This window comes from Dermacentor albipictus, chromosome 2, assembly GCF_038994185.2.
Source record: "Dermacentor albipictus isolate Rhodes 1998 colony chromosome 2, USDA_Dalb.pri_finalv2, whole genome shotgun sequence".
NCBI lineage: Eukaryota > Metazoa > Arthropoda > Arachnida > Ixodida > Ixodidae > Dermacentor > Dermacentor albipictus.
Window position 1 is genome coordinate 48,555,738 of NC_091822.1, and position 14,148 is coordinate 48,569,885.

Here is a 14,148-nt window from a genome sequence, read left to right on the forward strand (position 1 = left end):
GCACCGTGCGTGAATACCGGTAAGACACAGCTGTTATATACTTTTCTCTTGAAGGATAATGGCAATCGGCTGTTCATGATCTGCCAAACGCACCCCAGCCCATTCTTGTTCTTCTGATTATTTCAGTCTCATGATCCGGATCCGCGGTCACTACCTTCCCTAAGTAGATGTATTCCCTTACTACTTCCAGTGCCCCGCTACATATCGTAAACTGCTGTTCTCTTCCTAGAGTATGGTATGGTATGAATAACTTTGTTTAGGTCCTGAGGGATCAGTCTGGGACTGATGCGGGCCGCTCCCACGTCGGTACAGAAAGGCCGAGCCCCTCTACCATCACACGGGCCCTCTGGACAGCCCTGAGTTGGTCCGCCAGCACTTCACTGTGCAGCATCCGCTGCCATCACTGTTCACCTCGAGAACCATCACCGGCCAACGCCAAGCAGCGCCAAAGCATGTGCTCTAAATCGAGCAAACCCCCACACTTACTACAATAGAGTGAAACCCCGCAGTCAGGATTAATTTTGTTCATGATGACCGGGTTAGGGTACGTACGTGTCTGCAGAAGCCCTAATGTAACTAGGGCTTCTAAATTAAATAGGCCTGTGGCCTATTTAATTTAGAATGTGGCAGGGGGAATGCCCTGCGCCCTAGGTAATAGTGCTTGGTGATTTCGTTGTAGGTTAACAGCTGGTCCCTGTACTCAGGAGCGGGAGATCCAGCCCCTTCAGGGAGTACACGGCACACTAATCCTCGCGCCTCCCTGTGCGCCACATCGTTGAGGTTACGCGGGGCTCCCTACACTGTCCCCATGTGCGCAGGGAACCAAGTAACTGTACGCGAAGTGATATCCCTACCCTGCATCAGTCTGTTAGCCGGTTCCGCAACAAGTCCTCTCGAGAAGGCTTTAATCGCAGATCGCGAGTCACTAAACACCAAAACTCTTCTTGAATCAATTAGTGCTAGAGCAATAGCCACCTGTTCAGCAACCCCCGGGTCATGGGTATAAATGGAAGCAGCATTTATAACGCTCCCTTTGCTATCTACCACCACCACCGAATAAGCATTTTTACCATTAATCCATGTGGCGTCAACAAAAGCAGACTCCTCCTCCTGATCCTTTGGCTCTCGCAACAAAGCCCTAGCTCTCGCGACCCGCCTCCCTACATTGTGCACGGGGTGCACATTCCGCGGGAACGGACGAACCATGATATTTGCCCTAAGGTTCACGTTCAACTCGTGTAGGGGCGCCCTATCGTGCGACACAGCCACCGATTCTTCAACTGACTCTAAAGTATCCCTACCCGCTGGTGCACCTAGCAACCACTCCCTCTGTGCAATACGCTGAGCCTCGGCAATTTAATATAAAGTATTATGCAAACCGAGTCGTAACAACATATCATTTGACGTAGTCATAGGCAGACCAAGCGCAGCCTTGACGGCTTTTCTGATTATTGCTTCCAATTTATTTTTCTCCCCCCTATTCCAGAGGAAAGCCACCAGGGGGCCGAGTGGAGCGGACGCGCTTCGCATGGGCTGCTGCTTTTGTCGCGAGTTATTGCGGTTAACCTTAACCAACCTTCACGATTTTGTGCCACTTAACTCAACAAGGCAATCGGCATCGAAAGTCGCCAGAATTACCGCGGTGAGTAGATTTGTTTACCTTGACGCACCGAGCAACGAGCACCTCGACATATTCGAACACCGTTCTTCGAACGCCGCACGCGCCCCTGGAGCGGGCCCGCATGGCCTCGCGAGCACCGAGAATGGCAGGGGAAACGAACGGCAGTGCTCACGAAATGGACATAGAGAACAATAGCCAAGACTCCACAGTGGTTCAGAGCAACATGGAATTCGATGAGAACAGCGGCAAGACGCTGAGTCAAGCTGGCCCATGGTTCCAAGCAATCAAGGCAAGAAAAAACAAGAAGGCGCCGAACGAGAACCGCATACAAGAGGGAGGAAAGCAAGGAAACCCCCAGAACCAGCAAGGAGGACTGAACGCGAGGAGCAACCCGAGAGTAGAAGCAAGCATGCAAGCCACCAGCAACCACCAACGGCAGCAAGATCAGGGAAGCCGAACCAACGGCAAGCCACCGCCGCGACGCGTGACGCCGCCGCTGCCAGAGAATGATTACAAGGTGGTATACCGACCAAGAACCGGCATGAAACTGTCCAGCTGGCCGGACGAGAAGATCACCGAAGGACTTGCAAGGGCAAGTGGTTCCCCTTTCAAAGAATTTTGCGCGAACGTAACCATCCAAATGCAGTGGAAACAGAACCTGATAATTGCCAGCACCGCAGACGAGGACTACTCACGGAAACTCGGTTCCATCAACGGCATCGAACTTGGGGCGGCCACATACGAGATGACGCCGTACATCAAACCGCTCCCAGGAACTGTGCGTGGAGTCGTGCACGGCTTCACTGGGTGTACGACGGAGAAACGACTTGCGGAACTGCTGGCAGCCAACAACTGTGGCATCCTGCATGCGAGGATGCTCCGCAAATCCACCTCAGCAGTTATCACCTTCGAAGGTCCGCACATCCCTTTCTATGTGAAGGTGGCCGGCTCGTACACACGTTGCCGCCCATACCGCAGATCGGTACAGTATTGCAAGGCCTGCGGAGAAATCGGCCACCGGCAGGACGTACGGCCACGCTTGCCGCAGCAAGAGGCGCCTAGGAGCTGCGCTCTAAAATTTCGGGGCATTTTTACTTGAGCAGAGGCCATGTCGGTATGACCTGAAACTATACCGGGTGTCTTAACTATCATACACCAAGATTTAAAAATATGTAAACGCCATGCAGCTGGACAGAACGAATAATGTTCTTTGCCGTGGCTCGGAGATAACTCAGATTATTTCTTTACATTCCGCCTAATTACATTAGGGTTAATTTAATAATGAACTTCTGAAATATTTTAATTAGATTAAAAGTGTCAATGAGGAAATTCTAGAGCGTCATGAAAAACTCACGACACATCTTTCTGTTGCTCAATCTGTGCTACATAAAAGCGTTTTTGCGAGCGTGAGAGAAGCCCGCGAATACACGGAATGTTGCCGCGTGACTGGCCGGTCGAGGCACTTTGCCTGTGTTCGTGAGCTTCCTTCTGTCTCGGAAAAGCTGTTTTATATAGCACGTATTGAGCAACAGAAAGCTGTAGCGGGAGTTTTCCTTGTTGCTTTACAATTTCCTCCTTGACACTTTCAATCTAATTATAATATTTGAGAAGTTGACTAATTAATTTAGCCTACTTATGTAATTAGGCTGGATGCAAAAAAAAAAACGATGGTCTATCCCAAGCAATGGCAAACGACATTACCTTGGTTCTGTCCAGCTACGTGGGATTTGCACATTTTGAAATCTTGTTGCATGGTAGTTGGGAGACCCTACAGATTACGTTATGAGGAGCGCACACACGTTCGCTGTGTCAGATGGTGTTAGCCGCCACCGTTGTCGAGATCGGCCTGTTTAAACAGGCGACTGGATTTGTAGTATCGTTGAGTTAACTCGGTATTTACTTTTAGGGAAGCGTTGTTTGCATTTCAGTTTAAGCTAATTAAAAGAAAAAAAGAGAAAACGTAGCGGTGGCCCCTTCAGTGCGGCTATAGGCAAGCAAACTTCACCTGCTAGTATACAGCGGAAGATGCGAACAGCAGGGTCGTAGTTGAAGTATGTGCTGTCAGTAGCTGGTAATGTGCGATGCCTTTCAGCCTTAAGAAGGCCTGCACGAATAAGTAAAAGAAAAAGGAAGAAAAGAAAGAAGGAACCCCAGGAATGTCGAGACTATGAAATTCACTGGTATTTGTCAAACCGGCTATTTTATTCAAAGAAAAACACGTTGAGAGAAAAGTATGGAGCGTGGTTCCGTGAGCCCTTTATGTGCAGCGTATGTACCGCGGCGCCGAAACCAGGCTGCAGAGACTCGTCGCCAGAACCGTGACCTTGGGTCCGTAGAAGCGGTCCAGCGCATCGCCCGGGCTGGAAGCACGCTCGTCCCCGCCGCGCACGTACTACGTGTGGAAATCGGTGCACGGGTCGACAGATGGGTTCAGCGTGCTCAACAGGCGGCGCGCGTGCTCGGGGCAGCCTCCCGTCGAGCAGACGGGCTCCTCATAGTGGGCTCCTTGCGAGCAGCGAGCGCTCGCATCTTGCGCGCCAGCGCCAGCTCGACGAATGCGATCCCGACCAGGCACGGGAACACGGCCGAGTACAGCGTCGCCTTGGGCACGGAGCGCTCCTCGACGCGAATCACCGTCGGTACCCTCGACAGGATGCTCGGGGAGGACACCTGCTCACCATGGAAGATGATTGAAATCTAGACCACACTGTCGCACTAACAAATAAAAGGAAAGCCAGAGCAAATGCCCCAGAAGAATGCCTCATATAGTTCGCAACCAGGCTATTGTGGGCGCAGTAGGCGCAGAAGCTAACGCTACAGTTGAGTGCCGCCTCATACAACTTAACAGTGTTGCTATGCATACTTCAAAAATACTTCTTTTGGTCACTGTGTTCAATCAGCTTCACGCCACAACTCTTAGATTTCAAGTCCCCGTGCTATTAAGAGACATTGCACAGAGCAATCTCCCGACCTACGTCACCACTTCGCTTCCAGAAAGAAATGGCGGAAGCGGCATGTCTACTGACCAGAAGCCTCCATATATCGCCGAGGCAGTGATGGAGCTCTTCGAGAGGACAAGGGACGGTCGTCAACTAGCATCAGAGTAAGCACGGTGACCATTTTCGTGCAACGATTATTTGTGACTTGCGCATTAGAATTTCACATGTAAATATGCACTATCTATAGCTTTCCCGTTGAACAGTTAAACTTGTAGCAAGCTTGTTAACACGTGGGTACGGCAGAACTGCTGCAGCGAGGGTGATCTTGCGGTCTTGACCAGTCCCCTCTCATGAGACACGTAACGGAAATAGGGTTCAAGCGAGAGTTCATGAGACGTTCGACTCGCCGGTTAGAGAAGTCCATGGTGTGTGGGACGTCATCATAGAGTTTCACATAATTAATGTCTCCACACGCCAAAGGTGTGGCAGTCAACAAAACATGGGAATTATGGGATGCACCCATGGATTTGGCTGAACTTCGTCCAACGTCTTTATCACTGCGCCGTGGTGACACTTTAGCGTACGCGGCTAGAAACAATATCTACAGCATCGACAATTCACGACGCGCACAGCACGTTGCATGAAGCGTGGGCTTAAATGTTTGCTTTTGTCAGCCGTTTCGGTAATTTCGTCATGCGTCATGCTGCCGAGAAAGCGACCATAGGGTCGCTTTCTCGGCAGCACACACTAACGACAACTCTCGCGCGACAGACAACCGCGAGTCGTCGCTGGATTTCGGAGTTGCTGCTGCGGCAGAACGAGAAGCCGTGCGATTGGACGCTGAGAACATCGCATCGAATTGTGATTGGCGCCATGCCTGCCTTGCACTTACACTTTGTCGGGCTCAATTAGTATCGAAACGCGCTTTCAAAGTGTGGGCGCTTGCAAAGCCGCCCACATAAACTTCGAGTTGGTGTCGATTCCGTTCATGAACTGAAGGTTGAGCAAGTATAGGACGGTGGAAAGCTTTTCATATAGTTAATTAGTATAGACCTTATTGATTCGAAAACAAGCTCCAGTCCCAAATTAGTATGGTGCACACAAAAAAATCGGGAATAAAGGAAACGGCGCGGTGCCAACATCCCATTCCCATATAGGCTAGCTTCCACTCGACCTCATTAGCACTTCCTTGAATGAATTTCCTGTTAATACATACCTGCGTCATACGTGCGTATTGATATGGTGACACGTTATTAAATTTTTTGATGAACTGTTTGCCTCTTATGCCGAAGAGACAATAATTAAGGGATTGCCCTTTCGATGCAGCAGGGAAAACGACCACGTTACTCAGCTTCTAGAGCGCGCGGTGTCAGTTTACTGGCGTCAGTACTTTCACGAGAAAACTACACGCTCCATAAAGGAACGACAATGAGCACATGGTGTCCATACAACGCTACAGTATGCTATCGAACACGTAAACCGCATTCATAACGCAGAGTGTATACGAAGACGGAGAATCAGCTCATTTATGCGCTACACTTACACTGTAAGCGAAGAAACAGAACACTCGAGCCGGCGCGAACGATGCGATGTTGCTAATCTATGCAACCTTGTGTGTCCTGCAACCTTCCGTCATTATTTGATGTCAGCGCTGCACGGCTTCCACTGTACATGAAGCGAATGCCGATCACTGGCCCTAGGCGCATATGTAAACGAATCCGCCTCTCTGATCCCTTAAAACCTCCCCAAAGGACAAAAACAGATAAAGATAGGATATAGCGCAGAACACACCGCGTTCTGATCTTATTTTTCCTTGCGACCTTCTTGTATTCTGCCGAGTACATTACTTGTTCAGTATGAGCCAACTGGCTCGCAACAGCTAGAGTACTAAATTCTGGGGTTTTACGGCCCAAAACCACCACCTGATGATGAGGCATGCCGTACTACAATGGGCTCCGGATTAGATTTGACAGTCTTGCGTTATTTAACGCGCACACAATGCTTTACACGAGCGTTTTTTGCATTCCGCTCCCATTCAGCATGCGGCCACCCGGGTCGATCGGAGTCGAACCCACGACCTCGAGCTGAGCAGCGCTACGTCATTGCCACTGCAGCTACCGCTGCAGGTCGCTTCTGGCTCTCTGGCGCTAGAGCTCCGCTGCTGAATCAGGCGCTGTCGAGGGAAGTTATGTACTCCACGAATCAGTAATGAAATCGACAGTTTCGTTGGGACATTTCTTGTGGAGAACATGCGAAATGTCGATTTGAGAACAGGTCAAACATTAAGAGCGAGCAGCTCGTGTAGCATTCACCCGCAACATATCAGCCTCGTCCGCATGGTGATAAAAGCTGTCGAGTCTTTGCAATGCGACGAAGATTTTATGTATCAGTATTCCTACAGCTCCACTCTCGCCGCTAAACACGGTTGTTGGCGAACCGCTTCCAGGCTTGGTTTCGGCGCCGGTAGAATCAGGCGCTTATCGTCTAAATGTGACCGCACCCTAATTGAATACCGTTGTGGGTCAACAGCACTTGCCCCGAACTTGCGCAAACATGTACATTATACGTCTTCGGCATTTGAGTTTTGCAGCTTTAGTTCCTGTCCACCTCGACTATGAGCTTGCCAGCTATCCGCGAAATTCCATACGCGCGTGTCATTCCCTCCGCGAACCGCCGTACAAAAAGTTTCCTGCGCTCGCCGCTAGGGTACCGCGCAAGTGGAGTCCGCTTATGCAAAAACACGATAACAGTCATGTACTTAGATTTAGTTGCACGTTAAAGAATCCCAGGTGGTCCAATGTACTCCGGAGTCCACCACTACGGCATGACCCATAACCAGATCGTGGTTCTGGCAGGTACGTAAAACCCCATAATTTAAATTTAAAAAAAATATCCGTTCATGCAAAAGCCGGATTCCCAAGCGAGCATCTGTCACTGCGAAAATTCAGTTTAAGGTCATATTAACCTCGTTCCTTTTCCGTGTTTTGCGTTTTGACTGTCTCAAAATCACTATATCGAAAGAAAAAACAAGCTAAATTGCTTACGATGTCAAAATATAGTTTGAGCGGGACTGTTACTGCCCAAATATAATCTAAATTTAGCTAAGCGCATAATCAAATGGGTCAAAATTGTTTTGTGTTTAAATTGTTTTATCTAACGAAACGAACCAGTTGTGAATGTAAAGCAATTACTCGCGCTTGAGAAATGAAAATTTAACCAGAATTAAACAACCATAAAAAAAAACACACAGGGCCGGTGTGATGTAGCGATGCCTTCCGCTCCACTAAAGGTAAATCTTACCACGCACCGTTCGTAATCAGCTAATCCCGTCTACAACGCGGGTTAAGCGTCACTCTGACCACTCTTCAAGCGCAAAAAAAAAAAGAATGACATCTGAAAAGACATCACTCCAGTATCGCGGTCCAACTATTTCCTTTATTTATAAAGCGTTGTTAGATAACAGAAAGAAATCCATGCGCTGCCCATTGTTCTCACGTTGTTTGAACGGCTGCAGCGCGACGTTTCTCTCCGGTATTTGATAGCGTAAAACTTTAAAGGCCTCAACTTTTAGAGCGTGCCTGGGTGTCGACTTCCAGGCTCATCTCACCTGTCTGACGCTAGGCCGGCGTGTAGGGAGCTTTACTAAGTGAGCAGCAGAGGAGGCGGCGATATAACGTTACGGCAGAGTACAATTGCCATCGGCGTTATTTTGATGTCTTGTCGTTGGCGAGTGGTTTGAGACGCAACGCCGTGACGTCTAACCTTCGGTATACAGATATGGTATGGCCCAAGCCACTGTATATGCCGGCGGAAAATGAAAGCATTGTGCTAGTTCACCTATCCCCAGCACGCGGCCTCAGGAGGGTTGCTAATCTAGCTGACACTTGTAGAAACAGCCGCAGGAGCAGTAAACTGACGGATGAGGCCAGGCTGACAGCGCTCTTAAAATGCAGCTAAAAGAAAGTGCAATAACATTGCGACTTCTCTTCGGAAGAAAGTACTAATCATCTGAAAAAAAAAACACGACAAATATGACAATAAAGAAGAAATTGTGTGTCATTTTTGTCTCTCCCGCATTACTTAGAGACTTTGAGAACAGTGGCCAAAAAAGAAAGCGAGGTTTGCAGACAGTTGTGTGGTGCCCATTACAGCAAGTCTTGCGTCAAGCTAGTGAGGGTAGACCGCATAGGCCGCTTCTGGCCAAGCGTATCAAATTATCAAGGGAACTTGTTTAGAGGGATACTAAAAATAAAATTGAGCTGTAGTAGATGACGTGCCTAAAATATATTACTAAGAAAGTCACTCTGTACCCCGAGAACATGCGTGACAAGCTATAAAAAGCGTGCAAACTAAAAACGGGTGACGACTCCCGCATCAGCTCGCCCTTACGTTCCTGGGCTTTAACTGCTCGGGCGTAGTTCATGTTCTTTTTTTTTCGGCAAACGTGGTCTAGATTATATACTGAACACCCCTATTATAAGACTGAACTGACGTTTTTGGGAACTGGTACAGTGCCACCACGAATACTGAAATAGGAGAAAATTCTCTGATGTCCCCGACGTCACACTGACGTATACCGGCGCCAAACTTTCAGCCACGAGATTTTTTTTTTAAATGAAGGTTAGCCTTCATTCTTTCGCTACTTAGTCAACCTCATATAGCGAAAATTAGTTAAGAGTTAGAGTTTTAAAAGAACATTTTGTCAGCCTTAATCGATTAAGTGGTTATCTATTTCGTGTCCAGTGGTAACTTACGCGTCTGCGGCTGGACTGCGATGCGAGTCTAGGCGCCAAGCGGCGGAGTTCGCGGTTCCGGACGTGCCCGCAGTCCTGCCGGCGTTCCCGGCGCGATGGCGAGCGACGCCTCACGCGCTGGCGGTGCCGTCCCGAACGGCGCGGGGAGGTGCGTCTGTTCTGGAATCGTCCCCTGATGTCGGCTGACGGCACGTCCAGCCACCTGACGCTCTGGAGCCAGGCGCTCCGGCGCAGCAGCGATCTCTGGCCGTGGAAACCGACGGTGGCCGCGAAGGTACGTCTGCTCCGAGGCTCCGGCTGGTCCAGAGGGAGCCGCCTGCTGTGCGTCGGTTCTTCCTCCTGCGACGCGACTTCTTGCGGGGACAATCTGCTTCGGCGACCTTTCGTCGCGGTGTGCGCACCGACAAAGCGGCGTCTGTTCGGCGGCGCTGTCGGAGGCGAAGGGCTACGCGAGCCCCGCGAGGCGGGCTCGTCAAAGGGCGCGGGTCCCCTTGGGCGCCGGCCACTAACCTGCGCTGCAGCACGCGTCGAACACGAAGTACCTTGGTCCGACAGGGTGCTGTCTGAAGAAGCCCGCATTTTGGCTTGGGTGCGCGATGGAACGTTAGCAGGGGAACGCTACGAGACGCGAGCTGCATTCTCGCGGAGTCGTTGTTGTTGTTGTTGTTGTCCTTAGTGGCCGTGGCACATACCCACAGTGGGGGATTGGCCAAGAATCGGGCGGTTTAATTAGGTGCCTAAAATAATAATGATAACAAGGGAGTTAACCATTTGGGCGTGTGAGTTTAAAAGTAAACGTTTTGTGTTTGGAGAAAAAAGGAAATAATCAGATGAAAACCGGGTATAAGATAATAATAATAAAAACAATAATAATCAATAAAAGATAAGAAATAATAAAAAAAGCTATGGTTGGGAGGGAGAACGATCAATCTAACATGGAAATCGATTGGTTTCAATGAGGTAATTTTGGATCGCCAAGCAAACATTTCTGTTGCTGAACCCAACAATGGAGGCTCCAAAAGACAGGATCACAGGCACTGATAAAGTTAAACCAATAGAGCGAAGCGGGATTTCGAGTAGTTGTTTTCTTATAATAGAAAACCGTCTGCAAGACAACAAGAAATGGTCGATTGTCTCCGCTTCGCCACAGAATGAGCATAATGGTGAGGGGACCAGACCAGACCTGTGGAGGTAGAAGTTCAATGCAGGTACACGGCAGCGCAGCTTCGTGATAGACACTTCAATTTTCCGTGTTCGGCAAAAATCTCTGTTCCAAGGGTGCAGGAGATGTCCGTAATCCGCAGAGTGAGTAATTGCGGAGCCTGATACTGACTGTATAATGATACTCCTGCGAAATCTAGCTGCAGTAACATAAGCAGTCAAAGGGCAGCAAGGAAGAATCGGGCCACTTATCGATGCCTTGGCTAGATAGTCTGCAATTTCATTAATGATTAGTCCTTTATGGCCAGGCACCCAAATCAAACGCACGCTTCTCAAGTAAGCAGGTACCAATGATTGAAATGTCCTCATCACGCGAGAATCACTAGAAGCAGTAAGGGATGAGCACAGTGATAAAGAATCAGTGACTATCACGGCTGACGTAATTGATGGTCCTAATTTGCGTAATGCCAGCACCACGGCCATGAATTCGGCTAAAAAAATCGGTATGAAATCTGGCAGCCGAAGAGAAAATGTCCAATCGAGAATCGGGGAAAAAATTCCTACACCTGACTTTTCGTCACATTGTGAAGCATCTGTAGCAATTACAACGTTTGTTTGAAGGTTTTTCAGATGATCTTGCAATATACCGTCTAGAATATGGTGCGGAAGTAATTTTGCATTATTAGGAAAGATGTCATCAAATTGAATATCCGTGGCAACAGCTCTGTCGGTAATAGGAAGAACATCGCATATGCGCACGCCCAAAGAGTCAAGTAATTTTTGCACAAATATAATTTGCGGATTATGTAGTCGCGGCCAGATGATACCGAAAAACAACGCAGGTTGTGAAATAAAGATTATTTGGGGATGACGCAGTGGTGATTCGTAAATCCTTAAGAACGTCTGCACCGTCAAAAGCCGGAACCTGCACGGAAGTGGTGGAACACGCGATTCTAGATAAAGAATAGAATTTGCAACAAATTTAGGAAGACCTAAACACAGACGTAATGCTTCTCTTTCTAAGAGGATTAGAGGACGGGACATGTAGGCTGGAGCTCCAGAGAAGAGCACGCAACCAAATTCTAATACAGGGCGAACGTACATACGATATATCATTAGGAGTGTATCTCTTCTCAATCCTATTCGACGACTGCTCAGCCTACGCAATATGCCAATTGCACGAGTACCTTTCCCAGTCAAATGATCTATGTGTGAGCGCCAGTTGAGAGAGGCATTATAAATAATTCCGAGGTATTTAACAGATTCCACCTGTGGTATGTCTTGAAGGTGGTAAGACAATGAAATGTGCACTATGTCACGTATCGGAAATACGAGAACAGCACATTTGCTGGCATTGAGGGTGAAGTGACTAGTATCTAACCACCTCTCCAGATCATAAAGGTAAGTTTGCAGTCGCTGGTATAGCGTGTGGATGTCGTTTGCAGATGCAAAAAACGCAATATCGTCTGCATAAACATAAGTAGTTATTTCTTGATGACAAGGTAATGTGCTCATGAGGATATTAAAAAGTACCGGGGAAAGAACTGAGCCTTGCGGTACGCCTCTCGTTTGTTTGTGTCTAGAAGAAGAAACGCTGCTTGCGTAGCAATAGAATTCTCTTTCACCTAAGAATGACCGAATCCACGCTACTATATACCCAGGAACACCACAGGAAGTTAACCGATTGATCAATATTGTGTGCTCCACAGTGTCGTAGGCTTTAGCGATATCGAGCGTCACTAAGGCAGCGTATTGCCTATGACGTCGAGCGAGTTGTATTCGGCTTTCTAAGTCGACGTGGGCATGCCAGATGGAGCAGCCGGCCCTGAAACCAATCTGACAGGGACTAAGAAGGGAATTATCATTAACAAATTTCATGATGCGACGGTGAAGGAGCCTCTCAATGAATTTTACTACGTTTGATGTAAGCGCAATGGGCCTAATGTTCTCTAGTACATACCTTCCTTCTTGTTTCTTAAGCATCAATATTACCTTGGCAAGCTTCCAGTGCAACGGAATCCATGCATATTTAATTGAATAATTCACCAGGTCTAAAAGAACGCTAGGCGATTCCTGTAACAGTATTTTTAACATTGCATTTGTGACGCCATCAGGGCCAGGGGCTGAATTCGGTAAACATAGTGAAGTCTCATTTAGTTCAGCTAAGGAAATTGGAGTAAAGTCATCCCAAGGACCTAATGTAGAATGAATAGCCGGAAGCCTGGCCGTAAATCGATTTTCTAAGCCTTCGGCAATCCCTTCTAGAGAGGCGCTCAGTTCCTGCGGGGTCAAAACAATTGAATCTAATGTTAAGGGTGTTGGTAGCACCTTTCTAGCTCGAAGGAATGAAAATAAAGCACGCTTATTTTTTGAATTAGATAGATAATCGTAATGTCTAATATCGTATTCCTCTTTGGCTCGATTAACAGTACGCTTAAATACACCAGAATAAAACTGGTAGTTTTTCCAATTGGTCGGGCACTGATTATGCAGAAGCGTTTTCCAAGCGGCCTTTCTTTTTCTATAGTCGCGCGTACACTCATTATTCCACCAACGACAAGCGGTGCCTTTAGCCGAAGGGATGACAAATTCAGCTTGCTTCCGGGAATCCTCTAGAATTGAGCAAATGGTTGAAGCGATTTCCTTATCATTGGCATTGGCAAGTTTCGAAACGGCAGAACGCAAGAAAGTCTTAAATTTCGTATGGTCCATAAATGTGCATGCCTTGTAATCTAAAGATGTTATTTGACAATTGATTTCAAATGACACAGGAAGATGATCGCTGTTGGTTGCTGATTCAACCGCTACCCACGAGAACACCTTGATGCCAGCGCTACAAAATGTCAAATCTAACACTGAACGGAAGGGTCCTCTAACAAACGTTACTTGTCCTGTGTTCTGACATGAAAGGTGACTATCAATAGTCCACTCCCAAAGTCGCTTACCACACAAATCTGTTTTTTGTCCCCACGACACGTGATGTGAATTAAAATCCCCTACAAACAAAATTTCTTTTCTACATGCAGCCACAGCCCTATCAAGTTGACGCGTACTTTGCACACCGATGGGGAAGTAAGCATTTATAATTGAAAATGGATGGTATCCTGGGAGACATAAATCTATGGCCAAAATTTCACAGTCGCAGTCCATGATTTGAAAAAAAATTTTTGCCTTGTGACAAATTTTACTGGAAACAAGTATCATTAATCCTCCACCTCGCGAGTCTCTATCTAATCGGAAGGACCGAAAACCTTTTAAATGAAAATTTTTCTCTGGTGAAAGCCACGTTTCTTGAAGAAGTAAGATATCTGGATTGAATTGAATAGATAGGCAAGATAAATCTGTTGAAGCTGAAAATATAGAACGACAGTTCCACTGCAGCACTTTCAACTGTCCAATGGTGTTGAACGCACAGCAGCGGCAACTGCCGCCTTTAGAATACTTTCTGTAAGCACAGGAGTTGGTTGACTCTTTTTTGATTTTGGTTTCATAGTTTTTGAAATTGGGGACCCCATACGTTTGGGAGCTCGAGTGTCAAGTTCCATGTCTGTGACAATAACAGTGTCTGAATAAGAGGGCTCATCCTCGCGTGTTTGGACTAGCGAAGTAGTCGCTGTGGAACATTCTTCAACTGTGGAAGGCGTCTCTACCTCGTTGCTAGGCGTTCGAGGTG

At 47.7% G+C, this 14,148-nt stretch overlaps 1 protein-coding gene across 1 annotated transcript; it reads right to left on the reverse strand.

Annotated features, from left to right (window-relative positions):
* Nucleotides 1-3,794: 3,794 nt before the first annotated feature.
* On the reverse strand, nucleotides 3,795-13,499 carry LOC135904258 (serine/arginine repetitive matrix protein 1-like). Its single transcript, XM_065434882.2, has 2 exons — nucleotides 9,315-13,499; nucleotides 3,795-4,291 (listed from the first exon to the last, which is right to left on the reverse strand). The coding sequence occupies exons 1-2, from the start codon at nucleotides 9,891-9,893 to the stop codon at nucleotides 4,061-4,063; spliced, it is 810 nt and encodes a 269-aa protein (XP_065290954.1). The 5' UTR covers nucleotides 9,894-13,499; the 3' UTR covers nucleotides 3,795-4,060.
* Between the last annotated feature and the right edge of the window lie 649 nt (nucleotides 13,500-14,148).